The sequence below is a fragment of the Morone saxatilis genome, unplaced genomic scaffold, assembly GCF_004916995.1.
Source record: "Morone saxatilis isolate NCDOM2014 unplaced genomic scaffold, NCSU_SB_2.0 Contig10, whole genome shotgun sequence".
Taxonomy (NCBI): Eukaryota; Metazoa; Chordata; class Actinopteri; family Moronidae; genus Morone; species Morone saxatilis.
In genome coordinates, this window is record NW_023339652.1 from 4,252,762 (window position 1) to 4,270,980 (window position 18,219).

At 39.4% G+C, this 18,219-nt stretch overlaps 2 protein-coding genes and 1 long non-coding RNA gene across 3 annotated transcripts in view; all 3 read left to right on the forward strand.

The window, feature by feature from the left end:
- LOC118338642 (tetraspanin-9) overlaps positions 1-1,674 on the forward strand; it is a gene marked incomplete at its 5' end in the record, with an annotated part of 4,729 nt that extends 3,055 nt beyond the window's left edge. Inside the window, 3 exon segments of the mRNA XM_035675926.1 lie at positions 180-311; positions 1,074-1,157; positions 1,243-1,674. Coding sequence (XP_035531819.1) covers positions 180-311; positions 1,074-1,157; positions 1,243-1,314 — 288 coding nt within the window. The 3' untranslated portion in view covers positions 1,315-1,674.
- Positions 1,675-2,565: 891 nt separating this feature from the next.
- The window catches only part of LOC118340830, a 22,911-nt gene continuing 7,257 nt past the window's right edge, over positions 2,566-18,219 (forward strand). The window contains exons 1-2 of the long non-coding RNA XR_004797390.1: positions 2,566-2,626; positions 4,030-4,092. This is a non-coding gene — a long non-coding RNA (uncharacterized LOC118340830). The remainder of the gene's footprint in view (positions 2,627-4,029; positions 4,093-18,219) is intronic.
- Positions 6,565-8,004, forward strand: tnnt2c (troponin T2c, cardiac). The gene has a single exon (XM_035678972.1). The coding sequence runs from the start codon at positions 6,705-6,707 to the stop codon at positions 7,650-7,652; it is 948 nt and encodes a 315-aa protein (XP_035534865.1). The 5' UTR covers positions 6,565-6,704; the 3' UTR covers positions 7,653-8,004.

The following is an 18,219-nucleotide window of genomic DNA, read 5'->3' on the forward strand; positions in this document are numbered from 1 at the left end:
GACAGACAGACAGACAGATAATAATATGTTGCTCCTAAGAAAATAAGTTCCCTACCTGTTTTTTTATTATACTTTAGTTATTTCTTGGCATTTCTTTTAGTTTTTTAAGTGTATGAACTCTTGTTTTTATCCAACTTTATGTTTTTTTATTGAATAAATCCCTCCCATCTGTGCACCAGTGGCGATGTTGTGGAGTGACAAACCACAACGACTGGTACGCTGCCCTGCATGAAAACGTGGTTCCTGACCGCTGCTGCCAGCAGTTTTACCAGGGCTGTGGACGCAACTCCTCCAATACCTTCTGGACACGGGTCAGTGTGCGTCTGCGTGGTCATAAAGCCTAAAGGAGTTTAATGAGAAGATCGATACCACAGTCGAGAAGAGAATCAATTTTGGCAAGAAAGGCCAATAAGCAAATTCCCCAAAAGGTCAAACTGTATACACACTCAACTCACCTTTCTAAAAACATAGTTTACAAAGTGCTTGACGGAAACAGCAAAATGTTGGCCGTGATACACAAAATAACTGAAACAATACCTCAAAAAGTAGTTGTAACTTGATTACTAAAATCCATCAATGTATATTCTTTACATCAAAGCTTCCTTTAATCCATATGACTGTATACAGCCATACAGTGCACTCTTTTTTTGCGTGGATGATTCTTACTGAAAACAACGCGCTTTGGAAGAGAGTGTGAAAAGTGAGTTGGTGCAGATGAAGTGTAGAGGGCAGCTGTCAGTCAGGCTTGGAAATGGCAGGCGGACAGACAGAGTAGCCTAAAGTTAGAGGGTCCGGCAGCTTCCCTTCAGTCTGCTGTATGAGAGCATTACGCATTTAATGCTACTTATGAAAATGATGGGGGAAAAATGGTGGTTAAAACACAACAATGGTAATATAACGGTTTATATAAAAATAACAAAGCAGCATTTTTTGTTGTAATTATAAAACCTCTTCATTTAATTACGATTTGACATAGAACCTGTGTTTATGTTCCTTACGTTAAAAAGCAAGAGTTGCAGAGTCTGAGTACTGTTCTTTCCCCCCTCCTAATTCCTGTGGGTGTGTGTTTTCAGGGCTGTTATGAGAAGGTAGAGGAGTGGCTGGATGACAACAAACACCTTCTGGGAACCATTGCCATGTGTGTGTTGGTCATACAGGTGAGCAGCTCTTGGTGTAGCATGTATGCGAACTCAAACAGCACTCTTTTATTTGTTTTTAACCCCTTTTTTGTTCGTTTTCCAGCTCCTTGGTATGGCTTTCTCTATGACGCTTTACCAGCAGATCCACCGAGCGGGGAAGAAGTATGAAGCCTGAGTAGATTAACGCAGTCGTACTGTTAATACTGGGTACATAAAGTATATCACCGTCATATCTGTTACTCTCACCTTATGTTTATAGTTATTATGTGTGCCACTACAGCCTTTTAGCTCACACTTCTTCATCTATCCACCCATTTATTGTTGTGAATAGAAACTAAACTAGTTTTTCTTACGATTTGCTTTTTTAAATCACACTATAATGCGTGTTTTTATGTAAAATATTCGAGAGTAGGACTGGAGAGAAGAGGCGGTTGAAAGCTGTTGCCTGTGGAAAAGTCTAATGTATGGATCCATTTAGATAAAAACAAGCTTTGTGTACCAACGTGTTCAATAAAAGCACTCATCACAAATGTGAGAACTGTTTGTGGTAAGTTTGTTTCAGGCGTACTGATAATTACTGACTCGCTGACCTCATTACTTTTGTTTTCTTTACTTTGTAGTTCTCGTATCTGTTTTCTCCCTGAGTGTCAGACACCAGCTCTGTGATTATACCGATAAAAACAGGGTGAGCACCGGGTCAGTTCAAACTCTTAACAGAGGTAAATTATGTCAATCAATAAACTGTTTGATCTCCTGAGGTGTGAAATACTTGACCAGTTTCTGAGGTGATAATCAAATTCCTCTGCTTGCTGTAGTCACTGAAAAACTTATTTAAATTGAATTTTGGAAAGGAGGTTGTTCACTTTTGGGGTTAATTGTACAATTTATTAGTTCTGTAATGTAATTGATGCATTTAATGTAATATGAAATATCCATAAAATATGTCCTTTAATGAGGGGATATCTGTACTCTAAAGATAAAGGCTACATACAGAGTTTTGAATGCTATGCTAAGCCTCCCGTAGTCCTTTGCAGGCTTGGAGAGTAACAGATTACATTACAGATATTTAATTCCATTACATTTATCTGTTGTTTTAAAGAATATTTAAAAGTCAATTTATTGATATTTGGTGTTGAGGTAATCCAAAAGTAATGGGAAGTAATACAGTTACATTAATGCTGTGATACTTGGATTAGGTTATTACTGACTACATTTTATAACTATAATAATATTTAATATTATATGTTCATTATATGGGATTACATTGTGGAGATTACAGTGTAGAGAGGACAGCAATGATGCCAGATACCAGATTTTTTAGGTGCTTCAGGAGCCATATATATGTACTGTCTGATTCAACCACTAGGGGGAGTTTTGCTTTTCTTTGTGTGTATTGATTACAGGTGAGCACTGTTATTGATTAGATCAGTGTCAGTTAGTAGGTGGAGGGGAGCAGTTCTTACCAAAAGCCTGCAACTGCATCTCATGTAAGTGTATATTTTTAATCAAAGTCATTACAGGAGTATTTATCAAACATAAAAACGTAAGGTTAGTTGTCATATACCATAACAATCTGTGTTTTTACATATTTAAACGTATGTCACAGAAATCAGGATGCAGCCTTGAACCAGCGTCGACCATTAATCTGTGCCAGTGGCGGGAAAAACCGCATCATGCATTATTTAACCAACACTAAATAACAGTGTTAGAGCTTTATTTTCTCCTGCTTCTTCTTTCAGACGCCATCTCTCCACAAAATTACTTTTCGCCTTTATGTTTTTTTTTTTTGCTTTCAGGCTTGCACCATCCACCTCTGAGCGCTAACAGATTAATTTATCTGTTATAATGTTCAACTTTTACTGAAACTGTTTCCATTCAGCTGTATTTTGGAGGCTGCAGTCTGTGTTGCTGTTGCATTGTGTTGCATTATACAGAACAGAGAAATGTCCATGGCGCGGCATGGAGACTTTAAAGGGGGCAGGAATAATGCTGATTTAATTTGGTGGATGGTTAAGTGACTGGCACACACTGGCCAGGTTTTTCCACTTAACTTAATTGCATCTCAGCTTCAGGCAGCTTGCAACATAAAGGGAACACAGGGCCAAGGCTCTCAAACAATCTCATGTATTGATATCTGCTTGGAAAAAGTGCCAAATGAAGATATTTACATTATTAGTAAAGCATAGATTAAAAATATCTAGAAAAAAAATATCTATTAGAAATCAGTATGTTGTTTTATTTCTAGACATTTTTCATGTCATACATGTCTTTTTTTATTGAATTTAAGACTATCACTTAGTCTAAAATGTGACCATAACAGATAATTAAATAATATTTTAGTTTTTCAACTCGTAATCTTAAAATTAATCTAAATTAATGTGTTAAATTTGACTGCTTTTGACACCAGAAACACCAAAAACACCTCTCTGTGTAACGGGCGGACCATTATACCCTCATTCTTATAAATGGGAAGGAGAAAATAATAGAAACAGCTGTCAGCATAACGCAATACAATTCAACAGCACTGCACCCTCCAAATGATCAATATCAACCAGTGACTAACGCCTCTCTGAAACAGTGGTGTACCTAATTAACTGGTATGTGAGTTTATGTTTCCCCCTGCATAGAGCACATAATATATAAAACACTAAATATTTTCTTATTTAATGTATAAAAACAATTCTGTAGTATTTTGTTAACTTTCACCAAATGTTCGAGCCCAGTTTGTGTGAGAAGAGTTAGAACTTCAATACTCTGATCACAAAACATGTTGATTTTGTCATTATTATTATTATTATTATTATTATTATTATTATTATTAGAATTTCTCAATAAAAGTCAGTACAGTCAATTAGCTCAACTTCCTAAATGAATGTCTTTCTTTTGGTAGTGCGCTGGTAACTGTAAAAAGAGGACGAGATTCACTCCTCGCTGCAAGCCTGTGTTATGATGAGTGAGTAAATATGATTTTTTCCGTCCTTTTTATTTGTATCTTTAGTGTATGCAGTGAGATATATTCTTTCAACAAATCATTCAAACACAGTCAGTTGTGTGAGCTCATAAGCCTTTGACAGTATCCATAACAAAACAGAATATTAATAATAAACAGTGTTGATTTTTGGGATAAATTATAAATCGATTGTCTTTATCGGCATGGACAATTCCTGTCCTCCACCTGGCAGCATTAGTGACAGACAGTATTTACTGCAAGGAGACCTTTTAACTTCAACTGGAGAGGAGGAATACTGTAGGACACATTTAACTGCACTGCACCGTTTTCACCACACAAGGTCACTGTGCAACCGGTAAGTAACTGCTTATTTCAATGAACTGCACAGACTTTTCTGAAATAAGAAAAGTTTCAACTTCACTTTATTATACCTTTATTCTGGATGTAGGTTAATTTCTAGCAGGATGTTAACCTCTTTAAGAACTTCTTTCTGTCTTCTTCCTGTTTTTTCCCAATTTGATGGCAGTTTCATTGACTTTAGACATACATGAATTGTGCTATATCACTCTGTTCTTTCATTATGAGCTGTGTTAAACAGCAGAGTGTGTCTCTATTAATAGACGTCATTTGTTGCCTTTCTGTGCTGATGGACACAGTTGTCCCTTGCCACCAGCAACCCAGAGTGCCTTGATTATACTGGAGCCACCTGCTGTCCTCATGTTGTGCACAGGCATGTTTTAGTGAGACAAGCCATGGGACTTTCTCATAGGCATTAAGATTTGTTTTTGGGTCCTCTAAGGCGACAGTTAGCCTATCTTCACTCAGTTGGAGCTCCAGAAGATTTATATTACCAAAATCTAACCTACAGGAGATAATGTGTTATCTGCCACACACACACACGTAGAGCAGAATAACGGCAGCAGCTTTATCCTAAAGAGGCGAATGGAGCAGTTTAATTGTGATTCTCAGACACAGCGGAGCACCTGTCTCTCCCCATCAGTTATCTCATCCTCTAAGAACTGTGTTCGTCCTTTTCCACTTGGGAACATAAATTCTTGACATCAGCATTTAAATGTTGCCGCGTGGGGGCAATTGCACTTTAATCCACTCAGCGCTGAAAGCAGAAAGCCTCCAATAGCAAGAATGTTTTAATTACATTCCAAAGTGGAGACGAGGCCGCAGCAGTAAAGCCCATCTCACGCGTTGTCGTTCTTACCGGAGGTCTTTTTGTGGTGGTTAGTGTTGGCTTTCTTTAAAGAAATAACTGATAGTGTACAAATAACATTAGGCTTTATTTAAAATGCACTGAGTGACCGTTATAGCAGAGCCAGACGCTGTAAACATTCAGGGCTTAGCCCAAACCTAGCAGGGTCCAGAAGGCAGCTATATGCACTATTCTTTAAGCCGTCTGAGATAATATAATGCTGAGGGGGCTGCACGATATGGTAGAAACATTATATTGCAATTGTTTTGACAGATATTATGATTGCGATATGATTCACGAAATCCTCCTGTTAAGCCTGCATCCTATTTTGTTCTATCCTATTCTGAAACCAGAACACAACAAATGTTCAGGATGACTCATGTTTACTCCCACCACCTAAAAAGAGCCAAAATTGTCTGATGTGATTATTTTTAAGTTACATAACATAGTAGGAATTTGTTGTAAACATCATTACTCATCTTGAGAGCTATTTTTGTTGAACTATGTTGGAGTTCCACATACTGTATAACAGTAATACAACTTTTGCTTCATTGATTTTCCAGCCAGAGATACACAGAGGGGAAATGACACAAAATTGATGTTATTTTAAAAGCTTTAAAGATTTGTGGCTTTTGAGAAAACATCTCAGGGCTGCAGCCCCAGAAGCCGCCCCCACACTCCATCCCCTGATAATAACTTTACATGTTTACTTAAAGTGCTTTAGTGCAGATATAAAGGCAGATAAACACAATGAAATAAGACAGACGGATGAGAAATTAGCTTATAATCATCCGTTTATTTGCAGAGACTAAGAGCGTAGTTTTCTAACACAGAAATAACATCTCAGTGTGGTAATGCTAGAGGAAAATGTGACAGCTGTAACTTCCTGTCATTAAAATCCTCACCGGCTTTAAGAGATTGGAATGTGCTTTGTTAATGGAAGTTCCTAAACACCGACATGCTTGCCCCAGTGGCTGTTACTATCACCACGGATTAGCTAGTTTCCTAAATTTCTCTTTTTACCCTCCATATTTCTGCTTCCAGGTCTCTGACTCTTGTGAGCTCTTGTAGCTCTTTAAAAGTACAGATATTATGTCTCCTTGATGATACTGTGTGTTGCTTTGTGGGACTGGAAAACACAAGCATGTGTGTGCATCTGTTGTGTATCTGAAATAGTCTCTCATCTTGTCCTTACAAAGGAATGAGGAGGGCTGCAGGGTCAGAGTAGAGAGCGGGAGGGGGCTCTATCGGGGATAAGTGGGGGCCTATGTGGCTGACAAGACTTGGTGAGGAGAAAATAGACTATTCCATCTGTCTCAAAATCCGCCCTGCTGCTGACCTACACTCTGGAGACTTTGCTCAGCCAGCGGTCACATGGTAGAGACTGAACCCTTAAAAACCCCCGAGCTGCATGCCCAAGACCCCCGGTCAACTCTTGTGTGCGAGACACCAGCTGGTCTTGGTGTTCATCCTGCTTTCTCTTACCCAGAAAGCCTGCGAGGTAACCATCATGTCAGACACTGAGGAAATTGTGGAGGAGTATGAGCAGGAGGAAGAGGAGGAGGAGGTGAATGAGGAGGAAGAAGAAGTTGAAGAAGAGGAAGAGGAACAGTGTGACGATGAAGCAGAGAAGAAAGAAGAAGAGCACGCAGAGGAGAATGAGCATGAGGAGGAGTCCAAACCCCGGCACAAGACCACTTATGTGCCAAATATTGCCCCTCCAAAGCTCCCTGATGGCGAGAAGGTGGACTTTGATGACCTGCACCGCAAGAGGGTCGAAAAGGACTTCAACGATCTCCAGACCCTGATCGAGTCGCACTTCTCCACCCGCCAGAAAGAGGAGGAAGAGCTGGTCGCCCTGCGTAACCGCATTGAGCGCCGCCGGTCCGACAGGGCAGAACAGCAGCGCGTACGCACCGAGCAGGATCGGGAACGTCAAACGCGCCTGGCTGAGGAGAGGGCGAGGCGCGAGGAAGAGGCAGCCAAACTGCGCGCTGAGGAGGATGCGAAGAAGAAGGCGATATTCACCAACAAGTCCTTCGGCGGCTACCTGCAGAAGGTGGACCAGAAGAAGGGCAAGAAGCTGACAGCGAGAGAGGAGAAGAAGAAGGCCCTGCTGGAGCGCCGGAAGCCGCTCAACATCGACCATCTGAACCAGGAGAAGCTGGCAGAGAAGGCGCAGGACCTCTGGCAGTGGCTCCACCAGCTGCACGCCGAGAAGTTCGAGCTGGCCGAGAAGCTCAAGAGGCAGAAGTACGACATCTACGTGCTCCGGAACCGAGTCAGCGACCACCAGAGGGGCTCCAAAGCGTCCAAGACCTCCCGTGGGGCCAAGGGCAAGTCTGGCTCCTGGAAGTAAGAGCCACTCCACAGCAGATGGAAGTTGTTTCTGGACTATTTGGTGCCGATTTCTAACTTGTTTCATAAAAGCTATCCCAGGGATTGTGTATGTATAAATATATGATTGTTGTAACTTTGTGATGCTGATATTCACCCGTTCATCTGTTCACCAGACTTTATTAAACCCGACTGACTGAGTGGTGGTGTGAATTTCACAGCTCCACTACAGTATGCTTTGTGGTTGTTTTGTCTTTGCATACCCCGCAGTATTTCCACCTGTACCATTAAGACCTTTGTGAACAAGGGGTTAAACGTCTTCAAATAAGGTGCCAAAATTTCATTTGTTTCCAATAAATCGTGACACATTTTAATATCTTGTACAGTCAAGTGACATTATTTTGCATATGTGTGTGATAATCTGCCTTATATCAATTTATTCTACCTCTAACTCAAACACAGGAAACCTCTTGAGACATGTTTTTGAACAAGGTGTCTCTCAGGACAGTTTTGTTGTAATTGAATGAGTAAAGAGCTTCATTTTGTCAGTGTGGGTGGGGTCGTGTTAAGATCCAACAAGTGTGGCACAGCTGACTTTTTGAAGAGCTAATTTAGTCTCTGAGGATCAGGACTAGCAGCCCATAGTGTTTTTAGCAAAAAGACCCAACTGTTGATTGAGAGGTCAAGTCCACAACCCTAAGAAGCTTTACAGAGGGGCGTTTGGAGTCTTAAAGGTATTTAATATTCAAAAGTGGCAAATTAACTATATGAGAAAGCATAAAAAGGCTATTCACGCACAAACAAAGTGCATAACAACTCATTAAAAAGAGAAATTGTCATTAGCTGGCAAAATAATGATATCTAATCAACATCAAAATGTTCTTTTGATTAATATGTGTTGGCAGTACCCCCCCCCCCATCCTCACCAGTTCTATCACCATTTCTTTGTTCTGTTTTTTCAAACAGTTCATGTTCATAAAACCATTCTGAAACTGACTTCAACAACTGAATCATAGCCACTTTTTGCTTCATAAGGATCTTGATGTCTACATTAGAGCTTTGAAAAACAACATTTAAACTTTTAATAAATGCAAAACTTAGTATCTGATTTAAAAACCCAATTTAAATGTAGATTTAATCCTCTGCATAGAGTGTGAGAATTGTGGTTTCTCTGTTTATCTTCCACATAATTCCACATACCTGTCTGTTGTCAGCTTCAGAGGCTCAGTAGGCCTTTTAAAGTATGCATGTTATTTGTTCTGGATGATACTGTGTGTTGCTTTGTGGGACTGGAGTGTGTGCATGTGTGTGCATTTGTTGTGTATCTGAAATAATCTCTCATCTTCCTTACAACTGAATCTTAGCCAATTCTGGCATCATAATGATCTTAATCTCTACATTTGAGCTTTGCAAAATAACATTATCTGTTTTAAAGACTGAATTTATATGTAGATTTAAAACAGTTTGAGCATCAAAAGACTTAAAACCACGCTGCAGTGATCTGAATTGCTACACATGGCATGATTTGCTGCAAAACCCGATCAGTTTTGGTCCCCAGTAGTCCTAAAATATATCCTGCTTTAGGTCAAATGAATGTCAGAGTGTACAGCAGTGGAATATTACATCCACAAGGTGGCACTAGAGCGCCAGTTTGTAGCGAACAGCTTTTAACACACACACCACACACACACACACCACTACACACACACACACACACACACACACACACAACACACACACACACACACACACACACACACACACTTGTAGAAAAAGTAACTGTTGTATACATGCAGTGCATAATTTTTAATTAATTAAAATAAACAATTAACTTAGTTGTGGTTTTTTGAGCCTTTATATCCAGAAAGAAAAGCCAGCTGAATAGTGGGTACAGACTTCTTGTCTTTGTCCATTAACACCAGTACGTCAGTGTGTTCACACAGACTTTTTCAGTGCACAGCAGGTAAAACGAGCTCTTTACAGACTCCGTGAACTGTAGTGGATATGTCAAACCGAGGTACAGAGAAATGCACCTCCCCTGCGGTGTTTGATTGTCAGTAAGTCTTGGACTGTAGATGCCGCGGTGCTGTGTTGCTCCCATGGCAGTGACAAGCCATTAAACCCTTCCAGACACGGCGGTACACCAACAGGTTACCATAGAGACTGGGAGAGGCCGTCTATGTGATCAGGTCTGTGTAACCCCCCTCTCCTCCAACCTCAACACACCCACTTGCACATACACCCAGCCACTGCTTAAAGGTGTGTGTTCTGTATTGATGATGTCGTGAAAAATGGCTGACTTGACAGCATTGGGACATACCGGTGCATCAATCGACTCCCCGCGTGTCGCACCAGGGAACAAGATGTTCCCAAGACTCTGGCTGCTGGAGTCAATTTGGTATCAAGTTGTTGCTGGTGTTTCAGTTCAGGTCTACACCTGCTCCGTTGTGATGGATGAGGTTTGAAAGAAAGCATGCACTTTAAGGTGATGCACGTGGAGTTCAAACGTGTCCACACATATCAAAAAGGTGTGGGTGTGGGCAGAACAGCAGCTGCAGGCTTGTCGGGGGGGGTTGTCTGCTCATTAGTACCCAGCAGAGACTAGAGGATAATGTAAGTATTGCATGATTGACAGTTCTTGGGCCACACTTTGAACTCTGACTGGGAACTTATCATCTGGCTCTCCATCCATCTACATCACTCTCATTAAAATACAAATATCCTGTGAGTGTTTCTGCAGCGTGTTTTTTGGCCACAATTTCTGCATGTTTGTTCTCTCAGCACGGCAATATATGTCCCTTTTTAATGCCCTTTATCTTCAAACTGGATTACAGATCTGACAACAAAATGTAGCAGAGTGTGTTGGGAATTTGCATTGTTTAGATATTGAACCATAATTTTTTTTTTTAATGATTTTGATTTCAGGAAAACATGTCAAAGCTCCTTGCTTGTCTAAATTACTGACAGATGATGGACATTTTAAGCAAGAGAATTTTCTTGAGGAGAAGATTAAAGCATCCTGTCGGCAGACGTGGTGTGATGATACTATTTAGCAACACTTAAAGCTGACAACACTTGTTTTCCTGTTTAGCCACAAGTCAGTTGTAGATGTAAACACACAACAAATATGCTGTTACATTACTGTTACCTCTATGTGGAAAATTTTCTGTGATATCTGTAAACTGTATTCATTAATTTCAGCAAGGGTTTTTTACATCCAAAAATCAACAACTGTAAAATGGTTTAAAGCTCCATTAATTTTGTTTTTTATGTATCGACAATGGATCAAATGACTACTGACGATGCCACTGAGAATCATCACCCAATTCTCTAGTTCTTCTGAGCCTTGTAACCTCTTATGGTTTATTTTTTTCACTATCTTGGTTTTTTGGAGGCAAAAGTGACCGTATTTGGACAAGCGTGGAGCTGGTGGGTCACATACGGCCAGTTGGGCTGCACTTGGTTTTGGCTCTGTTTGCAACAGGAACCAATTGTGGCCGTCTGGTCACAAACATTCCTGTATTACAGCAGTATGCCAAAATCTGTTCCTGCCCAGTTGAACAATTTGATCTGAGTATCTGAAGCGCATACACTGCTTTATCGTCTATTTTCCTCTAAATAGGAATTTACAAATTGAACATCATGCTGTATGGAAGACGACTTGAAACTGAAGATTGAGACCACAAACTCATTAGGAATCTGTTCACTGAGCTTTTAAAACAAGGAAGAAGTAGGGGTGAGAATGCAGGTTTCAAGCTCTTCCACATGTGCTTCACTTTTAAAAACCCGGAAACTCCGTCCACTAATATATACTGTAAATGGTTGGCAGACAACTGTTTTCAGGCTAATTGCTCAACACCAGCAGCCAAAGAGCCCCAATTCTCCTCAGAAGTTGTTGCAAAACAGAGATTAAAGTAGAACTAAAATTTTGTTTATATCAGCCGGCCAGATATAGACTCATTTTGTAAGACATTTTTAATATTTACCAATCATACGATAATTTGGCCTAAATTAATTAATTAAAATGAACTGAATGCATTTCTTTTTGATAATCTGGCCCCCACAGTGTCAAATGCAGTTGCCCCTGTGTTTTTCAGGTTTCACAGCCCCCAAGTGGACAGAAACACCCAGTAAATCCTGCTTTAATATTGTTAATCATAATTCCTTCAACTGTTCACAATAGAAATGTGTCTTTTATGAATATTCTTGTAGTTTGGTCTTCAATTTTTGATACATAACCTGGTTAAGATCATAGGGAGCTAGTTTAGAGGCCTAATTTATCCAACCAACAGGTGGCTAAAGCCTGGAAATACTTAACTGTTCTCTGTCTAAGTTGATAATATCATTCTATTACAGAACAAATAACCAAGATTTAATGAAGGAAGGAAGAAGATATCTAATTTTCCTTTTGTCATCTTTGGTTTAATTGATTTTCACCCAACAAAGACATCATTACAAAAATAGATTGTGTAAATATATGAACAAATAAAAGACTCTAAGCACTGTATAAACAACATCTGGCCGTGCCGACTGCCTGCATGTAAATGTCGCCATGGAGAAACAAAACAATACAAGCGATGACTTTCTTGATTCAGCCATAATGTCTAAATGTCCCGTATGTCTGTGTGCCTCAGCGTGCATTTAACTCCACAGTATCCAAAACAATGGCTGTCATGAGCCTGTCTGATGTAGTCACCCATGGTTCCTATTAATTTTTTACAAATACTACGAGAATGAAATGAGATTATACCTGTTGGCAAGCACCATGAGAGATAAAAACCCATTTTCACTCTGCTTTGTGACACAGCAAAACTCCTTTGCGCTTCAGGCTTTTCCATTTTTATTAGAACATTTCTGTTTTATCTCGTTTTGGTGCGAAGGATCTTATTATATATCCAGTGACAGCAAAGAGAAATATCTGTTTTATGATATGATGAAACCGCTAAAAATATAATGGAGTAACAACAACAGCTTGTCACATGAACCCACAGCTTTTATTATCATGAATTCAGACAGGCAGTGTTGTTTTGAAATAGCTCACTCGTCAATCAGTCGGTTTTTCTGGAGTAAAATTAGGACATGGAAGAGAGTTTTATATGATTACAACATACAGTCTTCTGGAAATTCTCTAAAAAGTAACTAAGTACAAATAATTAAGTTCCCTACTTAAGGTAGCTGCACATTACTTATATAATAAAGTAATAATGATGAGTATTTTCATTTAATTTTACTTTATAATTCTACTCCTGCATTGCAGTGGCAGATATTGTATTCTTTAGTCCTCCTTATTTACCTGATTTTAAAATCTAAAGTGAGATTATAAAATACATTGCTAAAGATAAAGCTCGGTTTGCAACTAATGAATATTTCATTGATTATTCTTCTTGATGGTTTAATCTATAAAATGTCCAGAAACAATAAAAAAAAATGTGCACCACAATGCGTCACCTTCAAATGTTAGTCCAAAACCCCAAAAAGATTTCCTTTACAATGATGTAAAATAAAAACAACGAATCCTCACACACTGGAGAAGCTTAAATTAAAGAATATTTTTGATTCAATTACTGATCGATCAGCTGTTTAAGCCCTGAATTAAACTACCCAACACAGTACTTACAATAAGCTTTACCCATCTGCTACATCACTGAACTGTATCAATAATAATAATCTAGTAATATATAATAATACAAAACACTGATATGGAGCCTTCTGCATAGTGGACCTTTACACTAAACTTTTGAAAACAGGACTTTAATGGAGTATCTTAATAGTGTGATATTGCTGTTTTTACTTTCAAATATAAATAATTTTTCTACCCATGGACTTAAATTGGCACATTAATCACTTCAGGTACCTGAAGTGGTTAATGTAGTACCTATTATATTATTAACAGAGAATTGGGTACTCAAGTACTAATCATGATTTAACCACCTTTTATTATATTGGGAGTAAGAATTAAAAACAATAAATCTCATATGTGAGGCTGTTTTTTTATGTTATGTTTGTTTGTTTCTTGTAGGTGGTTTCTTTATGGCAAACAGACTTTAATGTCTGTCCTATTATAAACACACACCATAAACCACAGAAGTTGGGGGGGCCCCCAAAAAAAGTTTCGGAGGAAACCAGCTTTGAGAAATGCTCGCGCTCCAGCTCTCTGGATGCCTTTAGCCTGTGGATAAATTAGCCTGCCCTGGAGACAGTGCCATTTGGGCTTATCTCCAGCATCCTCCAAATTGAGGTGGGAGTTGGTAGCGGCCAGAGGTATAAAGGAGATTTAGCCTATCCGACAGGGCATTAATCTCCGCACCTCTTCAGCATCCTGCAAGTTTTTGAGCCCCCGATCCCTCTGGCCATGTAAAGATTTGATGTCGCCATGCATCCTATCAGCACCTCAGTGCAACCCTTTTGAGAGTGAGTTCATGAGTACATAGCTTTAGTGTTTGTCTGCCCAGTCTGTTATATAGTCTAGATGAAAATAGAAACCGAGGATGTTTAATAATTGTGACACTTCACCAGCTCTTATGTGGAGGCTCAGCTATCAAGTGGCTTAATCTAAAGATGCCAATGCTCACATCACTGGTGCTACTTAATTAAAAAACATTTATTTCCTGTTTAACTACAAATTAATATGGCTTGTCACTGAAATTTGTTTGGTTTTACAAAAATCTTTGGTTTCTAGAGCTTCACACTAGTAAAACAATCTTTGGTAGTCTAGTTGGCTTCCCTCAACTGACATATTGTATCAAACAAATGAGTCTTTGGAAACCCCAAAAATCGAAATTATCAACTTGTTTTTAAATTTTGAAATGTAATTGCTCCAGGTTTTATTCAATGCCTTCCTCTTTAGGGTAAAAAAATTCCTTTAGTGGGTGATGCAGATTACATTGTAATGGCAACCTCTTCCTTTTTTGTACGTTTTAAAGTTTGGAACCAAGAGATTCAAGAACAACCTTATATAAAAAACATTCAGTGTTCATAGAAAAGCCTGTTTACAGACTGACTCAGAGTTGGCATCAGACAATTGGTACTTAACTGTTCAGATCAGTGGTTTCCAAATTTAGTTGTGTCTGTCTATTAGTTTTAAGCAGTTAAATCAAAGAGAGATCTTCCTCCTGTTGTCAGATTGTTTCATTTGAATGGTGCAACTTTAATCTCTTAAAGTTGGTAAGGCACTGATGAGCACCGGCTTTAACCTTTACCAGCGCATTTACTTTAAATGCACATCCACTCAGAGACTCTAAAGAGGAAACTAAAGAAAAGTTGATGCTGTCAGATTGTGTTCCTGTTTGCATTAAATAATAGCTGTCAACCTCCATTTAAAGTGTGGGAAATGCAGATGTATTTGACTGTAGGATGGTATGCTGCTATAGAATACATAGGGCCTGTGAATGAGTCATTTTCGAGTCTGTGTGTGTGTGTGTGTGTGTGTGTGGTCTTGTTTTGTCGTGTATTGCAGGGAAACACTATAAATATAAACCCTTGCAGTTACCTAACAACCTCCTGGCGGCGGCGCCCACAAACACATTGTGAGGACACAGGTCAAAACTATGAGTCACCACTGGAGTGTAGGAGCTCAGGCTGTTCATTCATGGAAAAACATCTCATACAGTACTGACATCATACATCTGCTAGCTGCTGTTAGCACAGTTCAGACTAAGATATTGACTGGGAAATGATGACTCATTATGTGATTTACTTACAAGAGCTCTGGAGGTGATTGCGTGTTAAAATCAACACCAGAATGTATATGGAGTGCTCAGAGAGTCTTGAACACAGAGTGTCAATATCAGGCCGGTGAATGAACAAGTAACTCTTATGTCAAGAAAAAAAGGTGCCGATACTTTTCTGAAGGTTTAATTTGACAAGCTTTCGTTTGTACTTTAAAACTGTTAACAGGAAGAAGGCAATAGTGTTGGGAAACAAAAGTTAATGTATGTGTTTGAGATGTGGTTTTGAAGCAAAACTTAACTGTACAGTAAAATAAGTAATTTTTGTTGCTAGAGGATCTCTCACAATAACAATCTTCTTCATCATTACTGTGGTCATCATTGCCAGCACTGCAGTCAGCTTCAGGATTCCTTCAGTGTTCATCGTTCAAGAGTTTTTAACCGGGTACTGAATTATCTGTAGAGGTCTCCTCCTTTCCAAAACAAACTGATTAAAATCAGTAAAAACCCTTAATAAAGCAGTTCCACCTTTGGGCTGCAAGCCTAGTTGCTGCTAATGTTAGCTCAGCTTGTTTCTCTGAAGATCCGGCGTCAAGTGACTAAAATCCTTTATCCGGTTCAAATCGAGAGTTAAAAACGACCAAGATCTAAAAAAAGTAAAATCATAAAAATGTGGCTTAAAACTGGAAAAAAAGTCAATTTATGACAGCTTCCGGCTGTCTCAAGAGTTGTTTTCCCAATATGTTCATATGGCTGTAATCCTATATATAACTTTAGAACGTATAGCCAGACTTGGTGTAATAATGTCTATTTTTAATTATTCTAAGTTGTAGGGCATTGTGAGTTGTTGGTTTTCAAACGATGATACATGTATCACTGGTGGTACACAAATCTGAATAATTCTATCAAAACACTACAAAATTCAGAATGAAACTTAAACTAAATGTTTCCATTTCCTGTAATATCACTCAGCTACGCAGTCGCATTTATGCATAAAACGGCTCAATTTAAGGTAATTAAAACAAAATAATTCCTATATTCAGGTGATTATACTTAAATGAAAACATACCTATGAATATTCTATTCTATTTCTGCCAATAGATCATCCTAAATGTGCACACTGGACCTTTAACGTCGGTCATAATGGTGGTACTTAGAGCCCCTGATATTTTCTGAGGCGGTATGCGGTGTAAAGAGTTTGTCTGCACGAACTAACAGTTTGTTCCTCTGTAGTCTGTGGGAGAGATCTGACGTCTGTATTTGTATTGATGAGTCCTGTTCTGGCAAATGTTTTCCCTGCATGTCCCCGGCCCACCTGTTTCATTTGGACATTGAATGTGTCTCCGGTTATGAATCGCTGTACTGGCGGATGAGCCATACCTGTGAGGGAATGAGCGGCATCTGATCAACGGCTGCATTTAGATTCAAGCTCACATCCTCCGCTGTGTCCTCTCTGTCTCCCGGGTGATTCATGCCGACTCCTCCACCTCTGCTCGCCATGTAAATCAGCAGAGCAGCTGGAGTGGCCTGTTCAGGCAGACCCTTCTCCTTCCAACCTGTTATTACCACGTCTTCCTGCCATTGTGACAGCGCTGATGATAGTACCGCTGTTCACACCTGTTGGAGCCACACTGAAACCTCTTGTATCTCGGTGACGCTCACGATGTCTTAATTACCACTCTCAGACTCATTTTGAAACAGGGCTTAATACGAGTCTTAGTCAGAGGGTATCTAAGGCAAACGGAGCAGCGGGGATGATCACACTGGAGAGAAAGTCATTAAGAGGCCCTAAAAAGTTTTAGCCTTTATCTTTAGCAGTGTGAGAGTGCTCAGTGGGATTAATTGTCTTGAGAAACATTTAGATGGTGACGCAAAGACATCTGTGTGCTATGATGGAAATAATCTATTTTTGTATTTGAACATTTATTTAAACCTTCTTTAAATTAGACACTTTCTAATAGGATTTAAGAGCAACCCCACATTACTTTTTACATTTTTGTGCTCTACATATAGATTCTTGTTTGTGTGTTGTAATTCTAGAGGATAATTTGTGCAAAAACTGCTGTTGCTGTTCAAAACTGTGGTCTCTCCTGAGCTGTGAACAAATAGCCATGTCTCTGAGGTATATTTTGTTTGGTAACCCTCCCACACTGTGGTAGCAGATGTCAGTATAGAAAGCAGTACACTGGCTGACATGCTGTTTTCCATGGAGAATACGATTGCTGTTTTCCAGGTGGCAAATACCCAAATATTTTTGGAAGTGAGTTGAATTGAAAAGGGTCATGACTGACTAATTACGCTATTAGTGGGGTGGCTGTGGGTCAGGAGGTAGAGCGGGTTGTCGACCAATCAGAAGGTTCGTGGTTAAATCCCCAAAGAGCCATCAGCGCGTGAATGGGTGAATGTGGCGTGTAGTGTACAGAAAACGTTGTATTATTCATGCCAGGCCAGTACGTGCCAGAACACCACACACCTGCGTACAAATGCTTTCCTCTACAGCACGGTGAACAGGAAGACAAGATGGCGAATGAATGATCAAAAACAGATCATTTTGTCTGGACGGACATTAAAGTGGGTTTGTTACTCTGTTAGTGACTCTGTGGAGGCACGGTACATGGCTATTTGGCTGAAATCGTAATAGTCATGCACAAAGTGGAGACATGTCATCACCGTTGTCACAGCAAATACATATTGCCAGTTTACCCAGTAACAGTAAGGGTGGCGTTTTCAAAAGTTAACACCAACCACTTTGGTGGATAAAAGAGATGAAAAGGCAGCTCACCGTCCAATCACATTTTAACACTGAACGCTGTAATTTAATGCCACGCCTTCAATAGAATAAACAAGAGTTCCCTCTATCTATTTGCTTGTATAATATATGTTCTTTGTATACTTGGAGTCTTGTAACGAAAATAATTTCCC

Coding starts and splice junctions, on each gene's coding strand:
- tnnt2c (XM_035678972.1), top strand. CDS start 6,705: ATGCCCAAGACCCCCGGTCAACTCTTGTGTGCGAGACACCAGCTGGTC.